General features: G+C 35.3%; 1 protein-coding gene across 16 annotated transcripts in view; it reads left to right on the plus strand.

Annotated features, from left to right (window-relative positions):
* The window catches only part of Syne1 (spectrin repeat containing nuclear envelope protein 1), a 428203-nt gene that overhangs the window by 106818 nt on the left and 293495 nt on the right, over positions 1–27890 (plus strand). For 12 of the 16 annotated variants that reach the window (XM_078018867.1, XM_078018877.1, XM_078018878.1 and 9 more), the window contains 7 exons: positions 5015–5124; positions 8367–8417; positions 11390–11497; positions 13804–13941; positions 15186–15350; positions 25319–25431; positions 25993–26161. In XM_078018867.1, the coding sequence (XP_077874993.1) occupies positions 5015–5124; positions 8367–8417; positions 11390–11497; positions 13804–13941; positions 15186–15350; positions 25319–25431; positions 25993–26161 (854 nt within the window). Of the gene's footprint in view, positions 1–5014; positions 5125–8366; positions 8418–11389; positions 11498–13803; positions 13942–15185; positions 15351–25318; positions 25432–25923; positions 25933–25992; positions 26162–27890 lie in introns of those variants that run through there. The other 4 variants (XM_078018881.1, XM_078018871.1, XM_078018872.1 and 1 more) reach the window with 2 other exon arrangements.

Here is a 27890-nt window from a genome sequence, read left to right on the forward strand (position 1 = left end):
GCATGACTCCTAAGGCTCTTTACAAGACAGAAAGCTGGAGAAAAGCAGCAAGAAATACTGTCTTTCTGCAATAATTTTCTTCTGGATAAACATTTGCCACTGTATTTGGAAACAGAATATGGTACCATTGCTCCAAACAGCTCTTTGACATGATGTAACAGCCACATAAACTGAGCTTACTCAAATACCAAAGGGTGAAATGAAGGTGTTGGAAGTGTATGCAGGAGCAAAAAGTTACTCTAAAACCCAGAAGAAATAGATCATTACTAATCTAAGACCATATATTCAAAATGTCAGTCATTAGATACTTAGAAATGAAGGCATTCATCCAACGTTTTGGTGAAAGTATCAGACTATCCAAACGGTTGACTACTATTTTCCATTACAATTCTTTTGCATAATTTTTGTAAGATTGTGAATTTTAAGACTTTTTAAAAATGAAGTTAACTTTTATAAGTATTCAAAAGACAGTTTTGATAAAACTGTAATAAAGTAGTAAGTTGTTTCCATATTGAAGTAAAAGTATCAAAATGAATTTTCCAAATGTCATACATAATTATTTATTTGTGTTGGAAATTGTAGAAATTCCCATTATTGAATGTGTAAGTATAATACACGGCGAAAAACAAGTTTTTCTAAAAGATTAGCTTTCAGAATGAATTCTCACAGCCCTAAAGCAAAGGTGATGCCCTGGCATTTCCAAAAGAAAGAAAGAGAGACCTGAGTGGGTTTCATCTGAGATGAGAGGCCCCATGGAGACCCCTTGCCACCTTAGGGTGCTGATTTGGGGCCCCACATTCACTCAAATCATTAAGGAATTTCCATTCAAGAATGCCAAAGGGGAAACTACCATGCACACATCACAGCCATCAACTGCAAGAGAGCTGAATCTCTTCATAGTATAGGATGAGAGTATAAAGCATTCTTTGATGTCCACTAGAATAGAAGGTCTCAATACTTCTACTAATTCTCAGAAACCGAGGTTGCTCAAATGCAAGGTTATCCCAGATAGAAGTAGATCTTCTGTTTTCCTAAAGAATTTTCTCTTCAAAAGTAATTTAGCCAACTTGAATGTATAAACTTTTAGACATACAGAATAAATAGACCAATACCTATTGTAAAAGTTATTTTATAAGTTAGGCATATATATATTGAATGGCACATACTATGTTAAATCACGTATTAAATTTTGCTTTTCTTTCCATGTTTCGACTTCATGAAATAGTTTCATTTCTTCTTCACATACCTCTTTAGTATTAGTAAAGAGTGTCAGTATCAAGTATGACTGATCGTGTCACTTCTAAAAATCACTTTTAAGTCATCTAAGAAATTCCAGGATCTTTGATTTTTTTTCAGAATCCTACATTGATTGTCCCTAGAAATTATATCACAAATTAAAAGAAATATTCATCAATTATTGTGGGTTTTAGGTTTGTTTGGTTTGGTTTTGGCTGTATATATTGTTCTTCAATATGTCATTGCAGTTATTGACTTTTAAATGGGTAATTTAAAGATTTGTTTATAACATTTGGTACATTTTATTTATTCAGTCTTCTCCCCACAAACATTTATTGAATCTGCCAAAATTATGGTGTCTTATTTATACCAATTTTATAGAGCAAATATCTGTAGATTTGAAACCATATGATTGAGATATTTTTCAGGCTATATCTCCCTCAAAAAGTACTTGATTATTCAAACTATTATAATTTATTATTTTTATTTTTTCATTGCTTTTATTTTTTAAATACATGACAGCAGGATGCATCACAATTCTTATTACACATATAGAACACAATTTTTTATATCTCTGTTTGTATATAAAGTATGTTCACATCAATTCATGTCTTCATACATGTACTTTGGATAAGGATGTCCACCACATTCGACCATCATTTCTAACCCCCTGCCTCCTCGCTTACCCTCCCACCCCTCTGCCCTATCTAGAGTTCATCTGTTCCTCCCATGCTCCCTCTCCCTACCAGACTATGAGTCAGGCAGCTTATATCAGAGAAAACATTTGCCATTTGTTTTTTGGGGATTGGTTAACTTCACTTAGCATTATCTTCTCCAAATGCATCCATTTACCTGCAAATGCCATGATTTTATTATCTTTTATTGCCGAGTAATAAAAATATTATAATTTATTTTAAAGGAAGAAATAAAATTGTCTTTGTTCACAGATGACACAAATGTCTAGATACAAAATTTTAGACCAAGATTGCAAGTCTAAAATTTTGTATCTAGACATTTTGTATCTAGAAGGTTAATATACAAAAGTGGATTGCTTTCCTATGTACCAGCAATGACTACTTGGAATATGAAACATAAAACACAATACCATTTATATTACTATGAAGGGAAAAAGTGTGAGTGCAAATTTAAAAGATATATACAAGATTTCATAAGGAAAACTACAATGCAAATGAAGAAAGTCAAAGAATATCTAAAGAATGAGGAGATATTCCATATTCATGAAGAGAGGAAGACTCAATTTTCAGATGTCAGTTCTTTTCAATTATTTATTTATTTATTGTAACAAAAACTAAAAGTTTCAGCTTAATAGAAGTATATATGGCAGAGTGGTAGACCAGAGGAAGTAAAGAGGTTGAGGTGGTGTGGGGGCTGTTGATAGCAAAGATTTCCTGAGGATTAGTCAGGAAAAGGACAAGGTCACCACATAGCAGGAAGAATGAATTGATGAAAGAAATAACATTTCAAGCGAAAGGCAAAGGACAAAGGAAATACATGAAAAAGATGGGGAAAATAGTCAGATATTTAAGTGTTAATCATGATTTTCAGATTTTATGAGAAGAAAATTACTTAATATACAAAGATTTCAAATTTTTTTTCTCTGTAAGCCTTCCAAGGAAGTCCTGCCTTGCTGTTCTAGTTGTGGGACTACTATTTTTATTTGTTATTTTTAGATATACATGACAGTAGAGTGTATTTTGGCATATTGTATATACACGGAGTATAACTTATTCTAATTTGGTTCCCATTCTTGTGATTGTACATGATGTGGCATTTCATTGATCATGTAATCACATATGAGCGTAGGAAAGGATGCCCAATTCATTCTACTGTCTTTTCCATTCCCATCTCTTCTCCTTTCCCTTTACTCCCTTTATTCACCTTTGTCTAATCCAAAGAACTTCTATCCTCATCACACATAACACTTACTGTGCCTTAACATTCACATATCAGCAAGAACATTTGGCCTTTGGTTTTGGGAGACTGGTTTATTTTATTTAAAACAATAGTTTCCAGTCCCATCCATTTACTGGCAAATGCCATAATTTCACTCTTCTTTATGGATGAGTAATATTTTATTGTGTGTATATATACCACATTTTCTTTATCTATTCACCTTTTGAAGTCATGAAGTTCATTTGGAAAAATAAGAGGCCCAGAATAGCCACAGCTGTTCTTAGTGAGAAAAGTGAAGCAAGAGGCATCACAATACCAGAACTTAAATTATACTACAGAGCTATAGTAACAAAAACAGCATGGCATTGGTACATAAAAAAGATATGAAGCCCAATGGTACTGAATAGAAACACAGAGACAAACCCATATATATATATATATATATATATATATATATACATTTATCTCATACTAGACAAAGACACCATAAACATACATTGGAGAAAAGATAGTTTTCCAATAAATGATGCTAGGAAACTGAAAATACATATGTAGTAGAATGAAATTTACCCCCTGTCTCCTACCCTGCACAAAACTCAAAGTAGACCAAGGACTTAGGCATTAGACCAGAGACCCTGTGCCTACTATAAGAAAAGAAGGCCCAACTCTTCATCATGTCAGCTTAGGAACCAATTTCCTCAACAAGACTCCTAAACTGCAAGAAGTAAAATCAAGAATCAATAAATGGGATGGTATCAAACTAAAAAGCTTCTTCACAGCAAAGAAAATAATTAAGAACATGCACAGAGAGGCTACAGATTGGGAGAAAATCTTTGCCACCTGCACCTCAGATAGAGCATTAATCTCCAAGATATATAAAGAACTTGAAAAACTTAACACCAAAAAACCAAATGCTCCAATCGATAAATGAGCTAAGAAACTGAACAGATACTTCACAGAATAAGAAATAGGATCAATCAACAAATAAGTGAAGAAATGTACAACATCTCTAGCAATTAGAGAAATGCAAATTAAATCTACACTGTGATTTCATCTCACTCCAGTCAAAATGACAATTATCAAGAATACAAGTAACAGTAAATATCGGTGAGGATATAGGGGGAAAGACACACTCAAACATTGCTGGTGGGATTGCAAATAGGTGCAACCATTCTGGAAGGCAGTATGGAGGTTCTTCAGAAAACTTGAAATGGAACCACCATTTGACCCAATTATCCAGCTCCTTGATATATACAAACGACTTAAAGTCAGCACACCACAGTGACACAGCCACGGCAATGTTCATAGCATCTCAATTCATAACAGCAAAGTATAGTAATTTAGAAAGAATGCCTCATAGTGAAAGGACCAAGAAATTAGATATATGACATGTTCCATTCTTCTCAAGCAAAGTTTAAGGGGGCAGGGAAGTTGTCTGTATTTGTCCATATATAATGGTCTACAAGCGGTCATTTAGCATCACATCTGCAAACATTTTTATATGCCCTGCTCTCCCTAATTCTAAACTTTACATATTATTTGTATTTTATTAGCCAGACAGAATGTCTGAATAACCATACAGAATCTTTGATCTCTACTAAATTATTGATGAAACTATATAAATGGGACATCTTTTTTAAAAGCTGTTTGTTAAAACACACCATCTTGAGTTATAAAATTCTTAACATGTTTCATTTAGACTAAATTGGTTTCCTTTCTTCCTCCAAATTTCTTAATAATAATTCTATTTTCTTTCTGCATTTAGGTCAGTTTTCTTGATATAACAGCTAGATTTTAAAACTTGCATTATTAAACTCCAATGAATGCTAATTAATTTGTTCACATTTGATCTTGATTTTTCCAGATGTTGATGTGGATAAACCAGATGAGAAGTCCATTATGACTTATGTGGCCCAGTTTCTGAAACATTATCCTGACGTCCACAATGCAGGCAGTGATGGGCTAGAGAATGATGTGAGTATCTGTTCCAAGTATTGCTGGTGTGCTCAGTGACCGTGGCTCAGGTTTGCATGGCTACTGTTTTCAAAAAGTTAAATTGGAATGCATTTTAATATGAGACCGATTGAGTAAGAAATAGATATCACCAAATGAAAAGGCAATTAGAGGAAAAGGTTTTGCTGGTGTGAATGTTGCTATTAAAACATTACTAATAAGTGCTAGGTTTGCAATGCTGATGAATTAAACTGAGGAAAGCAGTGTTGGGAACTCAGTTTTAGTAATTTGAAGATTGAAATAATTTTATGTCTATCACATTTGTACACATAGTTCTTAAGTCTCCTCATTCTGTCTGATCTGATGAAATCTAATTTTGACTTATAGATTCAATGTTACCTATTTACAGCAAGCATATGGAAGTAGGGCATAATTTTAAAAGTTGTAATTATTTGCTGTGGTTAGACTTTTCAGCTTTCAATAGTTTAAGTAAAATTTATATTTTTATTACTGCTCAAATCACATATGTTCAACATCATAATTATTTTACATAAATCTGGGGGGAAAAGGAAAATTACCTTTATTTGACTTTCTAGATAGAACCTATGCTAGGAAAACATTAACATGTCAATGTTAATTCTCAACATTTTTCTTTGTCAATGTAGATTCATGATATTTTAAGAAAAATAGAATAATAATATCCATTCAATTTTAAACTTATTTTTCCATGAACATTATGAAGAACTATGCAAGTCATCATGTGTATGATTGCTCATGAATACGAATGTAATGAAAAAATCCTCAGAGATGAAACATGCAAACTCCTGACACAAGCTGTCAGTATTTAGCCAAGTTTATCTGCTGGAAATTTCTAACTTCTCAATATCATAAATAACACTTTTATGAACAGTCTTTTTTAATTTTAAACAATTTATTCTAATTAGTTATTCATGATATGAATAGTCTTAAAGCTTTGTTGTTAGATTCGTTCTTAGAAGTAGAATTCCTAGTCTAAACAAAATACAAATTTTAATTCTTTTTAAAATGTTTTTTGAATTTCCGTGTTGAAAGTTTGCCCCATATTGCTCTCTATGCAGGAAAGCAAAGTACTTATTCTCCTAGTCTATAACAACTATGGTAATGGCCATTCTCCTAATAGTTCTGAAATCACACTCTATTCCTTTTAAATTATAAAGGGGTGGATTTACAGCTGAATTTATAATGAATCATAAAGCAAAATGACTGCAGGGAAAATAGCAAAAGGAATTTTCAAGATGTACCTCTCTGTATTGTCCTGATCTCAGCTAGACTTTGGAAGCAGTTGAGATCATGATGAAAGACAATAAGAAAAACAAAACTTAAAATATGTTTCCTAAAACCTCAGAAACAGGTCTAACAAAGGAAAGGTCAAGTGGAAACAACTATTTTACTAATAGAAATCAGTGGCTTCATGAAATAATTAAAACACAGATAACTGGTGTTTCCTATGCCTCCTAGTTGAAATTACTATGGTTTTTGATACAGGTGTGCTGGTGCCTTAAATCTATAGTTTTAGAAAATGTTTTTTGTGTCTTGCCAGGATTCAGGCACAGGCACTGACTACCAGAGTAACTTATTCATAGTTAGTACAGCAAACATTTCAGAGAAGTACACAAAAGGCTAAAGCAAAGACTTTGTGCATGCCAGCATTTTGGAGTCATTTGGGGATTTCAGATTTTTGGACATATAATTGGACCATGGATGTTGCTGGATGAGTAAGAAACTATAAGAAAACATATTAGACTCACCTCATCCAGCACAGAGTAAATCAGATTTCTATCTGATTTTTTATATCTAAAGTTCTTGTATTACTCAGGTGGATTTATATCTGATTTGTTTTCTGAGTTTTTTTCTGTTTTAATTTCTCTGACATATATCATCTCAGATAAATACATTTTATAATTGAAAACATCTGAGAAACACAATTAGTTGCTTTAGTGATTGCCTGTGAATAGAAATGTAATGCAAAAATCCTCAGAGAGATGAAACATGCAAACTCCTGACACAAGCTGTCAGTACACTTCATTAGAGTCTTATTATTAGGAGTTTAAGTTCATTATCTGGAAAATAAGTTTTGATCCTTTAAAAAAGGATATCCCTTCCAACTTGTTCCTGAAGAGAGAACCCAAATGGCTTCTTCGTGTGTGTGTGTGTGTGTGTGTGTGTTGCTGGGGTTTGAACCCAGGGCCTTGTGCATGTAAGGCAAGCACTCTACCAACTGAGCTACATCCCCATCTCCTCTACATGTCTTATTTAGGGTTATTCAAAAAATCAGTTTGGGGGAAAGTAGATTTTAAGCTTTGTCTTTTTATGTGGTATTTGTAATGTTGGACATAAGCTTCTAAAACTGAATATTCTGAATAATTTTTTTTAAATATTCTTAATGATGCAGAGCTTATGTATGTTAATGTTGTTAATGGTCCCTTAATTGTATTTAGTGAATTTTTAAGATTTTTATAGACCATGTATATTAGAGTGGCTAACATCATCTCCTTAAAATACTCAATATCTGCCTACTCAGGACTTTTGAGAATCTTGGCATCAAGATACCTACCAGCATTCCAGATTTTTGTGTGCATTTGATTTCTGCATCATCTTTTATGAGTCTGTTTGCATCAGTTATTTTGTGGCTGCTATTTTAACTGTAATTTTCTACCTGGAAGTAGGCATTGTTGTGCCTTACTTCAACCAGTAAAACTTTTGAGATATTGCTTCAGTAATTAGTACTTTGTCATAAGTAAATGAAACAGGGCTGCTGGCTTATCTTCTGGCCCAGTGAACTTTCATTTATTTTTTGCTTTCCATTGTTCCATTGCAGCAGATACTACTGATGACTCTTAGAAGCAAACCACAGTCAACCATGAGAAAGACACAGAAACGTGTGTGCTGCTGGTGTATCTATAGGGAGAATAGGAGTCCATGTACCTCTTTCTTACCTAGTTCTCCTAAAGTGTTTTAATGTTATTTCAAAACACATTGTGAACTGTATGTGTTGCCCCACATAGCCATTTCAAGTTTTTTTTTAAATGCCATTTGCCACCAGATAACTACATTGACTTATTGGAAACTATAGAAAAAAGTCCTGAAGTAATTATACCCTTAAAATTATCAGCTATTAATCTATAGAAAAGATGCTTCTTCAGTGATTTTATTCTTGTTTTCTGTATAATTTTTATTCCTAATTTATAGTATGTTTCTATGTATTATTTTTTTCATGTTGTTAGGAAATACTTCCAGTTTTCCCATCTTTTGCAATTTCTATCCAAAGTTTTAAGGTAAGATTTAAGTAACCTTGAATGAGTGACCTATTTTAAATATTCTACATTCTGTAGCTTGTTAGCCATTCCTTTGCATGTGTTGTCCTTATGTATACATTTCTTTTACTACCTTAGTCAATGTTAGTTCTTTTTCTTTCTAACAGAACAAATAACATGCATATGTTATTAAATATTAGCGACAGTCTAAATCACTCCCATGGATTTTTCCACTAATCTTCAATTATGAGACCACATCAATTAACTTCTTTTTAACACTTAACAGCACTAATAAAAAGAATTATATTAGCTATGTTTGGTTTCTTGAAATAAATCTTGAAACAAAGATTTATTTTTATGCCTTATAATATTAAGTAGGGAATAATCAAAAAAGGTGAGTGTCACTTCGTTTGTCAGTCTGAGGTTCCCAACATCTCTTTTTGCTCAGTAGTGAATTACATAGTTTAATAAAGGACATAATAGGTGCTAAAAGTATTTGTGGACTGAATCACTTTAAATTCTTGCTTACACCTAAATTATTGAGTATTTATTCTACACATTAACTTTTTCAGATTTTTAAAAATATTTTACTTGGGCCTGGGGTTAAACATCTAAGAGTACAGAAGACTTTATGCCAACATTGGAGTAGAAAATCAGAAGTATCAATTTCATGTCAAATATTAAATTAATTTTATTTTATGCTTCATGAAGCATAAGTTTGTGTTGTTTTTGTGCTTATTTGAGAAGCAGTGGGGAGAGAAACAGAGGGTAGTGGAGAAAATGGTAACAGTTTAGCTCTTGGAACTTAGGTGATCTTTTGTGGCCAAATAGACCCCAGGTCTTTTGAATGCATGTGAAACTTACCAGTTGAGGAGAAGCCAGTAGACTAATGATTTCTGGGACTCTAAATATTGTTTTGGACTCTAAATATTGTTTTGGACTTCATTTTCCTCTTAGAAAAGAGAATATTGAATGTCTAAATAGCGACATCTCTCTTACCTTTTACAATTTGCTTGATAACTTTCCTACCACCAGAAAGTCATTTGCTGAATGGACTGTAATAAGTTATTTTAAGGACATAATCCTCCAATGACTGTGTGAAGTAATTTCAATTAGTAACAAACAGCTGTGCTTGGGGCTAGTCCCAAGTGTATTTTAGATGCAGAGCCTAATAGTGAAGTTGCACACTCACATCCTCAGGTTCAGGTGTAGTGAGTGCTTCCATTGACCTCTGATACTTGGGAGATAGACCAAGAACATTTATTTGTTCCTCTGAGCTCATTATAATGCATTATCAGTACTTTTCTAGGCACAAAAAACATCCTATATATAACTCTGATTTTTTTCACCTCATCATTCAAAAGAGCCATCATGGGAAGAGCCAAAACTTTGCAGTGTCTGGGTGTAGTCTCATTTCTTTCTCTTAGTAACTATGATATCAATTAATCATTATTATATAACCTTATGTTGCATGGTCCTGAGGACCAGACACTGTTAGGCACTGGAGATAAAATCATATGTGATGGGTTTGTAATTAGGGGGATAAAGAGATAATTAAGGAGACAAACACAATGGTGTGTATTTGGGTGCTGCACAGGATCCAGGATCATAGGTTCCTCCGTATGTGGTTCCTAAAGCAGCATATCAAGGTTCACCTGAAAACTTGTTAGAAATGCAAATTCTCTTGGATCTTGCTCAGATCTACTGAGCCAGAAAACCTATAGATGTGTCCAGCTATCAGGGTTATCACACCTCACGATTATGTAGTGCCTCCTAAAGTTTGAGAACCATTAGTGTAGAATAGAGACCTCCTGGCCCCAAGAGGCAAGACTTTTTCTGAGTCAGGAAAAACACTCCAGAGAATGTCCAGGGAGAACTGGGAAGACATGTGTTCAGGCAGAAGACAGCTACCACTGTAAGACCACAAAGTGAGACAAGTTAAGGATCACGTCAACATTGTTTGCCAGTCTCTGTCCTTGGGTGTCTAACATAGATAACCTCCAGTTGTCTCCAAACTATAGGAAGGATTGTGGTAATTTTTCAGATGATGATTCAACATCAGGGAAAGTAAAAAATAAAGAAAGATGTGCCAAGGTCACAGAGCTGATGCACTGCCAAATCAGATGCCAGTTTTGCCTGCCTGTATAGAGCCTGCAGACAGTTATTTTAAGGACAATCCTCCAATGACATTTGACCTCTCCATGAGGAAAATCATGTTACCTGTGTCATAGGACTGAGAGCAGCAAGTGAGATCCTATAGTTAAAAGCCATTTGCAAGTGCCAAAAATCACACTAAATGTTCATTATCGCTTTGGCATTCTTATAAGTTATGAAATTAGATGATGAAATTAAATGATGCAAAATTAGAATGTTTTTCCTAAATCAGTGCTATAATGCCTCCTATTATTATTTGTGTAACCAAATGTATAAATTAAGCTGGATGTATTTTTTCAGCAGATAATTTGGTAACTCTCTTATGGGAACTATACGGCATGGATCTAGGAATATGATATTAAACAAGATAAATATGTTTTTTATTTACTTGGAGCTTATGTTATATTGAATATAGGCAATTTATCCAACATTATTCTAATTGCCACTCCTTGAATTTGGTCAAAGTTAATACTACCCAGAATAGTCCACTGGGTAACCAATAGCTTGGTTTGGGACGTAATCCACAGGCCTATGTTTTCACTCCAACTATTGTTCTTTCTGATTAATTTTGGATGTAGGACCTTCTCTTTGGATCACATTTTCTTTGTTAGCTTAGTGTTACTTGAGGGGGAAAAAATAGAGTTGGATAATTTTGGTATTACCAAGATAATTAAAATATTTTTCCAGAATTAATTTTGCTTCTTACAGTTCAGAAGGAGTGGGAGCAAGGAGACAGAAAAATTTTCAAAGACAATTGGGATGTATTACATATTAAGTCTTATTGGTAATTGAATAAATACACAGTTAGTAATAAAATTGCAATGTGTTCTGGTTTTCAGAGAGAAGACAGACTAATTTTGAAGGAAATGAAAGTTTGGATAGAACAATTTGAAAGAGATTTGACGAGGGCACAGATGACAGAATCAAATATGCAGGATAAGTATCAGGTATGATATAGGAAAGAGATTTCAATTTTTAAAAAACCTTTCATGGATAAGATTTATATGTCATTTAATCTATATAATGTCTCAGGTTATATTGAGAAAATAGAATTAGGAAGTAATGTGCACATAAAATAAATTTGTACATAATATAATAATTACATTTCTATCTGTTTAGGTAGCTTTAAGTTGAGTTGTGTCCACACTCCATATGGAGTTCTGAAGTGTCATCACTTGCTAGACACAGAGTCTTAGAGGTGGCCCAGAAAAGTACCTCGGAGTCATTGTTTTTGTAAAACTTATGGTTTTACAGATGTCACATAACATGAAAGTCCACCAAAAAGAAATGAATAAATAAGTGATTTGAGTCAAATAAAAATTACACTAAGATAGGCTGAATTTAATAAGGGATTGCAACATGAATATTTGGAATAGGTTCATTAAGGCAATCAATTTCAACACTAGTTCAACACTATTGCACTCCAGTTGAGGTCAGAGTTGTTGTTACACCCAGTCTCATTACACTGTCATTAATTGGACTTCTGCTTCTAATTTTCACTTCCAAGACACAAAGTCTGTAGCAGGTTTTTCCCATTAAAAAGTTGTGATTTATTCTATGCAGCATTGTCATTTTCCTTCTATTTAAAAATACCACTTCATTTTAGTGGAAAAATTAAATTTGATGTATTTTGGATTATATTCAATAGTATGTTCTACTCTATATTTTAGTCATTTTGGCTGCATCAAAGGGTACAATGATATGAGAGGCTCAACATGTCATACAAAAGATTAATCTATGATGATAGTATGTCATTTCAAGTAAATATGCACAAATTTAAATGGATTATAGTATTATTATTCTATTTATTGAACTTGGCAAAATGATAAATATGTGCTTATTATCCATGTACTATTTGGCTTTGAAACTCAATGTAATCTTTTAAAACGATAAAATTTGGGAGCATGAGCTCTCCTAAGAAGTGTTTGAGTTAATAAGTTGAGAAAAACAGGCTGAATACACTTACTGAATCCATTAGTGAGTTTAATTTGAGCATAAAATATAAAAAAATTCAAGTTACAAAGTACCTGTTGTACAGATATGATTTTGTGAGAGGAAGACAGTTGCTAAGAAAAATATAAAACACAAAAAAGCAGCACTTCTTTTGAGCCACAGTTTATTGCTATATGTTTAAAAATGGATAGGGACCACCTGAAATCTGTATACCAGGGAAATTTTCTTACATATCTGTATTATATAATCATCACTTTCTTTCTATTTCAAGATAATAAATACTATATTTTCTATGCACATGCTTTCATAGATTTTGTTCATTTGTTTTGGCTTTTTGTGATGCTGGGGATCAAACCCACTGAACCCCCAAAATGCTTTGTTAATATTTAAATTACATTAAGTTACAGAGAACGGAAGATGAAACTTGTAGTAAAATTTTTATTCACCATCTCCCCCCAGTGTTCTTCGTGTGAATTTGCACATTTGTTTGTAATTTTGAAGTTTTTTTAAGATGTGTCATCTACTAGACTCTCTAGGGCCTTTCTTCTGCTCTGTAACATAATTGCACATTTTAATGGCATATTCCATTCATAATTTGGATTTAGAGTCACACTTTGGGGTATGATGGTTTAATATAAAATGTAGAAATTTGAAGACTTTTTATGTTAATATATGGGTAAGCTTACATATCATAAGTTCACTTTAATCATTCTGTGATATATCTGATAATACCATAATATTAAAGGATTATTATGTAAATGAGATCCCCTAAAATAGATCTACTAATCCAGGCTTGTTTGAACTCAAATTTATATATCTTTAATTCACTGCTATTTTCATATATGCAATTTTTTTCTTGTAAATTGTTTTGCACCTTGGAATGAAACACTGGTGTTCTTGATTATTAGCAATGATTTATATTCCTGTTTACTATTCTTTCTTGACAAATATAGAATGGTATAAAAATTACTTAACTAGCACTGAGAAATCTAGCCTGTTGTCCGACCTCTACTATGTGGCTCTGCCAAGTCACTTGTGGGCTTCATACTGGTAACTAGTGTCTATGATGTAGGGTTATGGAGAGACCCAGTGAGCACAATATGTAGAAAGTATTGGGCATAGGTTCAAGCTCTGAGTACAGAATCAATGATCACTGCTATTACTTTTATCAGTGTCTATTATCAATAACAGACATGCAGTGCTCTCCAGACATAAAGGATGACTATTTAGGAGCGTGGTTTCCTTTGCTTTTGCTTTCTTTGACTCATTGCCCTATTTTTTTCTGTTTTTCATCTTTTAGTCATTTAAACACTTCAGAGTCCAATATGAAATAAAAAGGAAACAGATTGAACATTTAATTCAACCATTACACAGAGATGGTAAATTGTCACTTGACCAAGCATTGGTAAAACAATCCTGGGACAGAGTGTCCTCCAGGGTAAGTTTCTACATGATTAATCTCATCAGGGCTTTTGTAATCTAGTCAAGAATATGTTCATCATCTTTCTCTACCCAGCGCTGTTTCACCAGGCCCTGCTGCCTCTGTCTGAGACTGGGAAGGGTGAACTACAAAAGATCTTTGCTTTGTCAGGTTTTTCTGTGCACTAGGGGGAGCCCTTGGGTCAGCAGCTATTTTCCTGCCTGGCTTATCCTACCCCTGCTAGCTTTTCAGTATTGGTAGACTGAGTATCCTGGAAGAGCTTCTAGATTACTTCTCACCATACAAAACTTAGTTCTGGGTTGTTTAGAAAAGGTGACTTGTTTAGAAAAGGTGACTTGTTTTGTAGAAGATTTCCAGGGATAGATAGTCGACTACTTCTCATTCTATAATCACTTTTCATCAATAGTTAAGGACCTTACATGCTGACATACAACCTTACATGCTTGAATGAGAACATTTCTTCTTATCTGGCCCCTTGTGAATCTGAAGGAAAACTATTCAGTATCTTCATAGCAACATTCTGCATGCTTAAAGGCCAAGATTTCAAACCTCTGGACTTCTTCTACCATCTGTAGGAATATTTGACTTAAATTTGCCATATGCTATTAATTTGGATAATCTCCCTTTTGACCATTAACTCCATCAAAGAATAGTGCAGTTCCCAAGTACCACAACCATCCTACCTATACAGACACAATACAGTAAGAAATGGTGCTTGAGAATCAAGTAAAATGGAAGAAATGAAGAGAAGAAATCACAGACTTCTAGAAAGAATCGTCATATCTGTGTCTAAAGCTGTCTAGATAACCTTCATTTTTCTAGGAGTTTAAATGAGACTCTCATTCTGATAACCAAGGATTTCACATGCTGGTGTATAATTACTGCTGTTTTTGAGCATGTTGGCAAACCTAGTACCTTCTCTTTCTGCAAAAGCCATAAGAGAATCAGTGGGTGCTTTATGCTATTCCCACAAGAAGAAACTTGCTTACATTCATAATAATATTCTTCCATGTTTAAGATGTATCTTAAGTTTCCTCAAAAATTGTTTGTGTCTATAGTTTTCTCCCCATACCCAAAATATCACACTCAGAAATAGATGTTTGTTTAGTTGATATATATTAAATAAACCTGCAGTTATTAACTTAAAACTTTCTGTAGACTTTAAAATCATTTGGGGAAATTTTTAAGAATTTTCTTCTGTGTAGAAGATATTTTACTTTTCTCATTTTTTGGAATTTCAGCTCTTTGATTGGCATATACAGCTTGATAAATCTCTTCCTGCGCCTCTGGGCACTATAGGTGCCTGGCTGTACAGGGCAGAGGTGGCCCTGAGAGAGGAAATAACCATTCAGCAAGTCCATGAGGAAACAGCAAACACAATACAACGGAAACTGGAACAACATAAGGTAAAAATTCTGGTTGGAAAACTTTACAGTCTGACAGAAGCTGCAGTGGAGTCCTCTGAGACACCCATCAGAGACATCCATCTTAGAAGTTTTCTAATTTACACTTTCCTTTCTTGTACTAAGTCATGAAAATTCCAGTAGGTTTATTTCCTGAGATATTTCCCACTAGCTCTGGGCCATATTTTCAGTCATCTTTTTATTTCTGCTGCTTTATGTTATGTTCTAAAAGATAAGCTTACAGGTAGTATGGCTTTACAGGTGATTGGCTCTTGACTCCATCCTCCAAGGAGACCAGGCAAGATTTCTTGGGACCTGGTACTGCAAGGTGGAGTAAGGAAGCCTTGGGAAGTGGTGTTGCTAGAATTTAATGGCACCTTAGTCATTTGGGACATTTTCAGTGTAGTGCAAGTTCAGTTGTATATAAGTTCCAATGTACTTCTTTGCCTTTTGTGATAGTAAAGACCCAGCTAAAATGTTGTTGTTCATTAATATAGTCATGCAATTTGTAATTGAGCTTCTGTTCCCCATTCTGTGTCATGGTGGTGAGGTTTTACTCAATGTCCTGAAAACTAACTGATCAGCAGAAATTTCTATTCCTGACCACATATGGGCAATTTTTAGATCATGTATATTTTCTCCCAAATTATTGATATTTGTGTGTGTATGAACCTACAGTTTTTATTTAGTTACCCCAAGGAAATAGACTATTATTTATTCTAGACTAGATCAAAAGGCAAATTCATGACAAATATCATTTCATGCCTCTCTGGGACCTTATTTCTGGAGCTAGAGATATAGAAACACAGAAATCCCATGCCATTTACACTTCTGGTCCTTTCAGATCAGCACACTCAAACCCTGATTAGCCCGTCCAACATGACTGACAGCCAGATCCTAAGTCAGCTATAGACCACACTTGGGTCCTGCCTTCATTTATTCTTGGCCTTTTGGTGCCCGCAGAAACTCCTATTTCTTTTAATTTAAAATAATTTTAATTGACATAATAATTACATATACAATTATAAGTACAATGTGCTGTTGCAATACCTGTATCCATTGTAGAATGATCAAATCAGGGTAGTTAGCATATTCATTACCTCAAATATTTATCATGTCTTTGTGATGAGAAAATTGAAAATGCTCTCTTAACCATTCTGAAATGCATAGTATACATGGCTGTTAACTGAGGTCACCATGTCATGCTAGAGAACACCAGAATCCTCCCCCCATCTAGAACTTTGTTCTCATTGTCCAGGGTCTCCCTTTCCCCATCCATGTCCTCCATCCCAGGCCTCTGCTAACCACCATTCTACCCTGTACTTCTATGGGTTCAACTTTTTTATATTCTACCTGTCATTGAGATCAGTTGTACAAAATCATATGATATTTGTCTCCCGTTCCCCTTCCTCCCCCTCAATCCCCTTCATCTGGTTCACTCATCTGTCTTCTGTTTTGATGGAATTCCCTCCCTACCTTTTTCCTGTTTCTTCTCCTATTTTAAAAGGCATACTTGTTTCCTTGTCATTATCAAGTTCATTATACATTTCAGGTGTTAGCCCCTTATGCAAAGTATGATTTGAAAATATTGTCTTCCAGTCTGTGGGTTGCATTCACTCTCTTGATTGTTTCCTTTGCTCTGCAGGAAATGTGGAGATAGATATGATCTCATTTGTCTGGTTTTGCTTCTGCTGCCTGTGCCTTGGGGTTCATATCTAAGAACTCATTGCCCAGGTCAATGTCATAGAGCTTTCCATAGGGAAGTTTTCTTCTAATGGTTATACCATTTCCTTTCTTATGTTTAAATATTTAATCCATTTTTGAGTTGAAATAAGGGTCCATTTTCATTCTTCTGTATGGATATCAGCTTCCCCAACACCATTTGAGTTCAGGCTTGAGATGAAATGGAGTTACAAGTTTTCCTAGTTTGGGCCACATTCAGACTTCTCAGAAGCATAGAAACATTAGGCCATTTGAGACTCCTAATATATTAAAAATAGAAAAAAAAATGCCAAATAATACCACTTAATAAATTAGCAATTAAGCATACGTAAGATGTAATAATTTCTCTTCCTAGGTTGTGAGGGGAAAGGGAAAAAATTTAAAAAAACAAGGGAGAGAATTAAATTACAGTAGATGGGACAGAGAGAGAAGATGGGAGGGGAGGGGAGGGGGAATAGTAGAGGATAGGAAAGGTAGCAGAATACAACAGTTACTAATATGGCATTATGTAAAAATGTGATGTGTAACCGATGTGATTCTGCAATCTATATATGGGGTAAAAATGGGAGTTCATAACCCACTTGAATCTAAAGTATGAAATAGGATATGTCAAGAGCTTTGTAATGTTTTGAATAAAAAAAAGAAAAAAAAATTCTCTTCCTGTGAAACATGTAATAATTGAAACTATTTTAATTTCTGTGAATATTTGATACAGAAGAATTCATTTTTAAAATGTACTATGTATACTAATTTTGAGTTGAATGTTAATTCAGCAAAATGAATACCATGGGTTAGCTCTGTGCCGGATTTCAGCACAGGGCAAATGGGTGCCCGTGACAGATAAGGCCCTGGTACTTGTGGTGCCTTTAAACTGAAGGTTTGAGAAACACTGGTGTGCTTGTTGTTTACATAGTAGATTTATACCACAGGGAAAATGTTCAACAATGCAACTGCCCTATTTGCTAGATAATTGTAGGGTTTTATAGGAATATCAATTCAAGGTTCACTGTAGATGACATCAGGCCCTGACAGGAAAGCTTTAAGTTGGATGATGTGTGTACTAATCTGTATACTTAAGTGACTGTAGAATTTGAAGCCCTTTCTGGATCCCGGAGAGAGAGAGAGGTAGAGAACGAGACACAGAAAGAGGGACAGATCTAAGAGAAGAAGGAGAGACACTGTGCCAACTGCCTGCATTACAAGTAGAGGAGTCTCTCTACTGGAGTGTAGTAAATAAGCCACATTAACCAGAAAAGAAGTCGAGCTGGGAGACAGTAGTGAGAGAAGATGGTTATCTGAGATTAACAAAAGGACAGAAAAAAGAGAAAACTGGGCATGCAATAGAGACAATAGGAAGCAAGCAAAGGCAAGTAGGAACAAAGGCCAGGTTCAAGGTGAATCTCTGAATCATTATTTTATTGAGACAGAAACTTTTACTAGGCCTGGGCACAGTTACTTAAAATAGCACAATCCTGATACAATGAAATTATCAATTACAAGATCAATTCTAATTTGTTCAAAAATACATTTATTTGTTAAATGTCTCAGATAAGCTAAATTTTAAAAAATGAGACATTTAAATCATTGCTGAGATGATTAAAATTCTAGGTTCCCTGAATAACATTAAATCAGGGTATCAGTTTGAATCATCTACCCTATACCTGATCAGAGATTCAATAATTTGAGAAAAGAGCATTATAGAACTTAATTCAGAAAAAGTAATTCCAAGTCTTGTCAAGAAAACTTAAACATGGTGTAATAATTTAGAATGTTTGGTTTTCTGCCCTCACACATTTTTTAGAAATATAACACCATTTCATCACTTTTAATACATAGGCAGTGTTTGTAAATTGGATTCAGATCATTTCTAACATGCATGTTTCAAAGAGTTTACTTTGTGAATGGTTCTGCCAATTCTTTTTCTTTTTAGTATTTTTTGAAAAGTTAACTTACATTTATATCAGAATATATTTATATTGCAAAGCAAATTACACCCATACTATCTTTTCTATCTTCCAGATACCCCAGGGCTCAGTTATCTAGTAAAATAACAATGAACATCGTTAATTACGAGGGAGGATTTAACCATGTTTTTGGTCCTAAATATTTAATTTTTGCTGAATCCATAATGACATATTTGAGATAGGTAGTATCGTTGTCTTATGCAAAAGGCAGAGAGAGATGAAGTGACTTTCCCAAGGCATCACAGCTGATAATCTCAGTTGTCTTGAGCATTAAGATTAAAAGGCGCCTGCAGAGCTATTGACTGTAGCACATGTAGAATGAGGTTTATTGGGAGTCTTATTGCTTTAACCAAGTAAGGCTTTCCAGTCTTAAGGAATCATGAGACTGGCTCTTAGACTCCATCTCTCCCAGGGTTGTCTCCCCTACCTAGGTCACTCTTCCTCCTTTCTAGATGGTGCTTAGTGTTTAGTGATCTCAGGAAGCCACAGGTGGTTCTCCCAATATCCTGGCCTCTGAGTACCTTGACCATCTCCTCCTCGTGACCGTGTCCTTTGTGCCACCTTCACTGCCCACTCCGTGGTCACAGGTGGCAGTGGTCATCATCAAGAGCTGAAACCTCCACCCCGCTTTGCCGAGCATCTCTTCTGCCACAGGTGACTTCACCCTCGATGACCTCTAAGCCACTGATGCTCTGGCTTTTTCCGGCATCCCACCCTCTTCATTTCACCCCTGCCCTCTGGGCCCTTCCCTCAGTGTCCAAAAGAGTCGCCCCTTGTGCATTTCTCAGTCCCTTATGCATATCTCACTTTGTCCTACTATCCTGGTTTAAAAAAAAAAAAAAAAAGTCCTGGCAAAAACCCACCTCTGCCTCTGCCTGGTTCGTCCCCCACACATGGAGCTGACTGTGGCTGGAGAACAACACCCCCCACCCCCACACAGTGACTAACCCACCTGGGCCCTCAGGCTGGTTGGCGCTCCCAGGGCATTTCCCAACTCACTCCTCCATTTCTGGGACAACTATTTTATGCTTCCTTTCCCCAAGCCTTCCACACCTCCTCCCCATCCTCATTCTTAGCTGTTGACATTGCTTCCTATTTCTCTGAGAAAATAGAAGCCACCAGAAAAGAATTTCCGCAGCTCCCACGACCACATCAGCCCACCTACTTGCATCTGTGCCTGAATACTCGGTCTCCTTCTCCACTCCTGTTACTATGGATGAACCATCTGTGCGCCCGGCTCAGGCCAATCCCTCTGGAGTGCCTCCAGCCCATCCTCCCTCTCCCTCCAGGGGAGAATTCCTGTCCTGCTTCACTTTACTTTCTTCCCCCTCAATCTCTGTTGGATTCTTCCTATCCACAAATAAATGCATGTCGTTTCTCTCATCTTAAAAAATCACTTTCTTAATTCTACCTTTCCAACTGCCATTCAGTTTTACTTCTTTTTACTGAAAAAAACTTTTAGAAAGTTTCAAAATCTTCTTCTCCCATTCTCTGTAGAACCTATTCCCAAACAGGCTTTTCTTCCCCGTGTTACCCAGGACAAGTTGACCAGGGTGTGTCTGGGTCCTCATAAGAGCCAGTTCTCAGTCCTTATCTTTCCTCACCTGTCAGAAGCACTTTACATGGTTGTTTCTGCATTCATGAAATTCTTTCTTCATTCGGGTTTCTACCTATACCCCTGGCTGTACCTTTCTAATCTTAACCGAATTTTCAATAAAATTTAAATGAGCACTTGTTACATGAAAATAGTGCTCTAAGCATTTGTGAAATATCCATAAGCAATACAGACAAAGGACTCTTGCCTTATATAACTTAACTTCCCGTGGGAGAATGCAAACAAAAATAATAAACATAATAAATAAAATTAGGTTAGAAGGTTAAAAGCATAGAGAATTGGGTATTGTTGCAATTTTAAATATGGTAGGTGGAAAGGTGGCACCAAACAGGCAACACATTGCAGGACTTGGCTTTACCATCCCTCTATGATAATCTTGTCTTACCAATATTCCTGTTTCCTTCTGCCTCATCTGCTTTGACCATCACTAAAAGGTCCTCTTTTAGTCAGACTTTTCTGAGATTACAGCTACCCTTTTTTGAGATTACAGCTACCCCCAACCCTCTTTCCTGCTTGATATTTGTCCCATCATCTCAACTGTTATCTATCTTAATCACCTGCTTATTGACTGATGGATTTCCTGCACTCTAGTGTTCACTCCATAAGGACAAGGTTATTGGATTTGTTGTTGTTATTGTTGCTGTATCTCCATATTTGGACTTACAAAATTAATTGAGTCAATATTGCTAATTCAGACTTTCTATGAATTTATTTCTTTGACTATTGTCAAAAGTATTAGCATAAAGCTAGTCAAAATATACTTTTCCAAGCTGGGCATGGTGATACACACCTATAATCCCAGCTACTCAGGAGACTGAAGCAGGAGGATGGCAAGTTCTGAGCCATCTTGGATAGTGTAGTGATTCCTTGTCTCAAAAAAAATAAATAAATAAATAAAATGATCAACTAATTCATTATTTTAACTTATTATACATTTAAAATTCCTTTTGTAATCTTTCCTGTGCCTGCAGTTAATGCCCTGGTTTTTGTTTTTTGTTTTTTGGGTTTTTTTCCCAATCCTGTTTCTTTGTATCTTTTCTCTTCCTTTATCCCTACTTAGGCACTTGGTTTTCTCTGTCATGTCCTAACCATCCTTTCTCATCCATTTTCTTACTGTAGAAATGGCAGTGTTTTTACAAGATGCTGTGTGAGAACAGAATAGAATAGATGGAGGACAGAAGCCAGGACACAGTTTCAATAATGCAAGTTGAGTGTTTTGAACCAAACTGGTAGCTGTAGAGCTGGTGAGAAGTGCTGAGATTCAGAATATATTTTGAGCATCAAATATGGACTGTGAAGGAAGAGGAGTCATAAATAAACCTATGATTTTTAAACTGAGCAACTGAAAAAAATGGAGTTTCCATCAGTGGAGATGGGGAAACACTGATGCAGGTTTAGGAGGCAAGATTACATGTTCACTGTGGGGCAAGATGAGGTCTCTTCTCCTGCAACTTGACCTGAGGATTAGGCAGTCGGGGATACCAGATAAGACCTCTGGAAAGAGGCACAGACTGGAAATAAAAATGCAGTCCTTGGCACATAGAGGTTTATTTAAAGATATGGGACTGGAAATGAAATACAGAAGTGTAGACAGGAAGAGGAAAAGAATCAAAGACTGAGCCACCATACTAAGATCAAACGGTGGAGATGACCCAGCAGTGGAGTTCCCGCAGTGGGTGAGTCTGTCCTCTCCCTGTAGTTCTATTAGCTTTTGCTTTATCTGTTTTGAGACTTACTAGGTAATTTAAGTTCAGGATTAATATGTATCTTCCAGTAAGTTGCAAGCTACATCATTAAGGCAATTTACTCCTTTTAATGATTTCTGGTTCGAAATCTATTTTGGCTGATGTCAATACATTTATACCAGTTTTCTTTCAGTTACTTTTTATCTGACATGTAATTTTCCATCCTATAAATTTCAACCTATCCATGATCTTCATGGTTATGCGTCTCTCTTTGTAAAAGGCAAATGAATCTATTTTGTTTCTTTCTTCAATCTGTCAATTTCTACCTTTTTTTTTTTTTTTTTTTGGAGAGGGATTGATACCAGGAATTGAACTCTGGGGCATTCAACCACTGAGCCACATTCCAAGCCCTGTTTGCATTTTATTTAGAGACAGGGTCTCACTGAGTTGCTTAGCACCTCACTTTTGCCGAAGCTGGCTTTGAACTTGCAATCCTCCTACTTACCTCCTGAGCTGCTGGGATTATAGGCATGCACCATAGCACCCGGATCAATTTCTACCTTTTAACTAATAAGTTTATACCACATTCATTTTTATTCTTGAGTATTGATACATTGAACTTGAATTTGTTTTTATCATCTCACTCTGCTTACTATTTACCCTGGTTGTTTTCTTCCTCTTTTCCTCTTCTACCCTCCTCTAACTCCTCCTTCTTTTTCTACATTCATGCTATTTAAAAGTTTATGGTGGAGGTCTTGTTTGTTGGCTGACTGGTTTTCTTATTTATTCTATGGTTTTCTATCGAGTGGCTTCAAAGTTATTTGTTTTAATTGCATAGTACATTTTTCCTTAAAATTTGGCCATATATATTTGACAAAACTGAAAGTTAATCTCATAACATCCTCTTAAATAGTATAAGAATGAAGAACACTTTAGCCAGATCATTTTCAATACTGTGTTGTCCAGTGTTAAATGACTGGCATTTCTCTAGTGCTATTAATTTTCTATTTTTGCTGGCTCTCACCCATGGTGGCTTTTTTCCTGTGGATTGTGATCATTGCTTCTCTCCTTATTGTATTTCCTGGTAGCCGGACCAGCACACTCACACTGGTCAAGAGCTCTGGTTACATGGAGGAAATCCAGTTTCAACGTCTCACCTTGTTTATTTTCCAAGACCCAATATCATGAAGCAGTGTCTAGCTACTTTCCCAAGACAATCTCATTTTTCACTTTTATTTTGCCCACAGCTGTGTGATCATTTGGTGTCATGATTTACTAAGAATGGGAGACTCTTTTTTTTGCTTGCTTGCTTACTTCCTATGAATTGAGTAAGATGAATTAAAATCACAAGGTTCATTCAACATCTAGAGTTGTTTTAGAGTGAAAGAGCCTTTCAAAGGAAGTTGTAACATTATGCCAGCCGTAGATGTTCATTATCCTATGTGTGAAGCTGTTTTTGTTTGTTTTGATATCTTGTAAAGACTTTTTTCAATGTACACGCTATTAAAAATTGTCAGGTATAGCAAATCAGAGCTAGCTGCCGTGACAGTTCCAAGTTTGCCCTGCAGTCACTTGAGGAAATTAGCCAAGATCATAAACCACAGAAATGTGTCAGTGTGTGATAAAGGAACAGTGACTAACTACTTAACCTCAGGGCTGCTCTGAGAGTAGGCCTCTGGCCCCTGTCCGCTTGGGGTCAGGTCTTGGCTGCTCACGGGATCCTCTGTCTGGCACCAAGACTCATGAGTCTATCTACAGTGATCTATAGGCTTAAGTCAAATGTGATCAGAGCAAAGTTTATCAAAGGTTGGCCCTGAGGTTTTTGATAATGTCAAGATGTCACTTAAGTGGACAAATACACAAAGGCCTTAACATTTTAATTTACAATATAAAGACATTGCTTGTTTCTTCCCTCAACTATTTTTTGGTTTGGGATATATTTGTATCTTTTTTCTCCATTGGATCCACAAAATCTTACTTTGAGAGAAATAATATTAATTTTAGTTTGTCATTTTGGTGGGTTATGTGTCTTAATTTTCAATGGGTGACACACTATAGAGTATTTATTCTGCTGATGGGAAACTAACTAAAACTATAGAAAATATGACATAAATCTCTTTTCACCTCACTCTCTCCTTGAGTATTCGGGACAGATTGGCTAGGGGTTCTGGAAAAACAAATATTCTCTTTATAAATAAGTTATGGATGATAAAAAAAATGCCACAAACAAACCAAGAAGGATCAAACCAACCTAAATAAATGATATAAGATATCCCCTGCACTTGAAAAATTTCTAACCAAAAGTATGTTTTCAAAATATATTGTAATCTTATCAGTTTACATGAGATGGCAAGCAAATATTACTTAAAATAGCCTGCACACATTCAAAGTAAAATAACAGTAGAAAGCCTATTAATTCTAGGGGGCTGGGGCTATGGCTTAGCAGTAGAGCGCTGGCCTAGCATGTGCAAGGCACTGGGTTCGATCCTCAGCACCACATAAAAATAAATAAAATAAAGGTATTGTGTCCAACTACAACTAAAAAATATTTTTAAAAAAGAAAGCCTGCTACTTCTTACCATTAAAGAGTTAAATATGTGGTGCTCACTTTTATGCTTTGTAAAAACCAATGAATCCAAAATTTCTGGAAGGAGAAAAATACTGAAATTGTTGTTTATAGCAATAATTACATTTCCCTTTGGATCATGTACCTTTAAAATGTCTGAATGCATTGCTGTATAAGTGTCATGTGTGTTTAAAAGATGCCATAATTATTAGACACAGCTCTAGCACGGTGTCTTATGCACAAGCCCCGGGCTCCTGCTCAAGGTAAAAGCCTGGGGTAGGCACCAGGCTGCTTATGAACGTGGCAGCAAGATCAAATTGTTGAATACATTGAGTCATCTGTGCAGGCTGAAAATTATGCTTCCCAGCCTCCTGTGAACATGTTTCCTCATTTTTTATTTTTTTAAAACTGTATCTTAGGATCTGCTTCAAAACACAGATGCCCACAAAAGAGCATTCCATGAAATCTATCGGACCAGGTCTGTCAACGGGATCCCAGTGCCACCTGATCAATTAGAGGACATGGCCGAGAGGTAAGAGAATTATCTGGTTTTAAATGAAATCTTCTTTTAAAATGCTAGGTAGATGATTTTTTTTTACATTTCTTTTCTTTTTAATCAATCATTTGTTTTGTTTTGTTTTTTAAAAGCATAGATGCTTGCATTTGGTAAATGAAAAGTAGGCTCCTATAACATATGCTAAGAATGCCAACATTCTAATATATTATTAACTGAAAAGACTCAGCCTGGCTGTACCCACAGCCTGAAAATCACAGGCATGGTTTCTTGAGAGCCTGTATTTTTTACTCAGTACTGTAAGGAACATTATGTAATATTGCAAAAACAGCTTATAAAAGAAACAGATGAGAGATGTGTTGGCAGGGGAGAGAACTAACTCAAAGACTTCAATCAATAATATTTTGCCTTTAAACCCAGAGCTAGAAAAGGATCCCAATCCCCAGACAGTAGTGATCAGCTAGAGTTTGGAGGACCTTGTGGCTGCCTGATATTTAAGGCTGCCATGTAACAGGTTAAGTAAGCATCGTTCTGTTACTATTAGTTACATTCCGTGAAATCTCCCTGTTTTATTTCTAGGTTTCACTTTGTTTCCTCCACATCAGAGCTGCACTTAATGAAAATGGAATTTCTAGAATTAAAGTACCGTCTGCTCTCACTGCTGGTTCTTGCAGAGTCAAAGCTAAAGTCTTGGATCATCAAGTACGGGAGACGAGAGTCAGTGGAGCTGCTTCTACAAAACTACATCGTAAGTCCCTGCTGCTTTAAAAGAGAAACCAGGGGACTCATAGAGTTAGCATTTAACACTTGCTAGTTTAATTGACATGATTGTTGTAATCTTGAATTTAAAACATAAAGTGTCAGTGTGTTAAATGGATTAGATCTAAGGTTATGGGCTTTTCAGAATCATATAAAATATAAATTTATATTCTTTGGAATCTGTTCTTTAAAACTGTAGGTAGGTTTGCTGCTTTAACTATATTAAACCATTGTGACTGGGCTTTACTTCTTAAAAACGTTTTTGAATTGCATACCCAGTCCTTAGATTGGAACCCGTTGCTCCTTTGAAACTGAATTGCAGTACATAAATCTTCATGTCTTCTAAAATCCAGTTGACAGTAGTTTGGGAACAATTTTCAGTTGTCCACTTGGGAACTATTTATTTTTAGGTGGGGGCCTATGTGTCTCCTTCATGGTCATTCCCTGAGCTTCTTGCTCCTGTGTGCACACAGGCAGTGTAAAATTTTGTGTATGAATCTCTACCAACTTAATTTTTGAAGATTATCTCATATTTGGGGCTCTTAGTAGAGATAATCCTATATCTACTTGAAATTGTAGCCTTTTGTTAATGTAAGAATCAGATTGTTCTATAACCAACAGTCCCATTTGCATGAAGTTAGTGCATTATATTTAAATATTTCCTCTTAGTCCATTAAACATGCCCCCCAGTTTATTTGCAGCCCCAGTTTGCTAATATAATTCATATTAGTAAGGTATCTCAGTCCTCTGCTCTTCCATTTATGTTTAAACACAAAATTACAAATGATAAATTGATCGACGTTTAAAACATAAGCCCACTGTAACCTAATCTGTCACAGTGAATTAATAATCCTTGTGCTTGAATACTTTGGGAAATTGTATCTTTACAGAAGCATCTTAAAACCATAATTTATTTTGCAGCATAATAATTTTACTTGCTAAGTGATGTGTGAACAATATGTATTGAAACAAAAAGATTTAACTGGTTTACAGTAAAATTTTTTCTCCAGACTAAAATTGTCTAGGAAATATTTGTCCCCCCCAAAAAAGGGAGGCCTGTTATAGGTTTCTTTATTCATTTGTAGTTATTTCAGAAATTAATGAAAATTTTAATTTTTTTAATTTAAGAAATTGTTAGTGTCTTAAATATTAAATATAGATATGCATTTATATTTTCAGGTTTAGTCATACCAAATGATGCACTCTGAGCCCAGTAGTTAATTATACAGGATTCATTCTTTGTTCTAGTTATTTTAGAACAGCCAATCATATTTAAATATCTAATGGGAATATTTCACCAGGTTAATGTTCCAATACAATGATATTAATAATTCTCTTTGAACTTCTCAAAAGATATATAAATAGAGAATTGTTATTAATGATCAAAAGTCAGTACTTCTTGCCTACTCCATAAAGTTAAAGAGTTCACTAAGCTTCTAATGGCACACTGCTTTGTTATGTTCATAATTATTTATGAAGTTGATAATTACCCTATATCCACAGCATGTTTTAATGAATATTCCCTAATAGTTTCATTCCCTTGTGAAAAATACCTACTTATTGCTCATGTTTCTTTTCATAAAGGGTTTTAAGATCTTTTTATTTTGCTTAACAGTTTTAATAACTGGATATTGAGTGTTTCATTTTTTTGTCCCTTTGGTAGTCTTTTGGGCTGGGTGTTTCCACATAGATTTGTACTCAGCAAACAGGGTAGAAGG

The sequence above is a fragment of the Ictidomys tridecemlineatus genome, chromosome 8 (genome assembly GCF_052094955.1).
Source record: "Ictidomys tridecemlineatus isolate mIctTri1 chromosome 8, mIctTri1.hap1, whole genome shotgun sequence".
Classification (NCBI taxonomy): Eukaryota; Metazoa; Chordata; class Mammalia; order Rodentia; family Sciuridae; genus Ictidomys; species Ictidomys tridecemlineatus.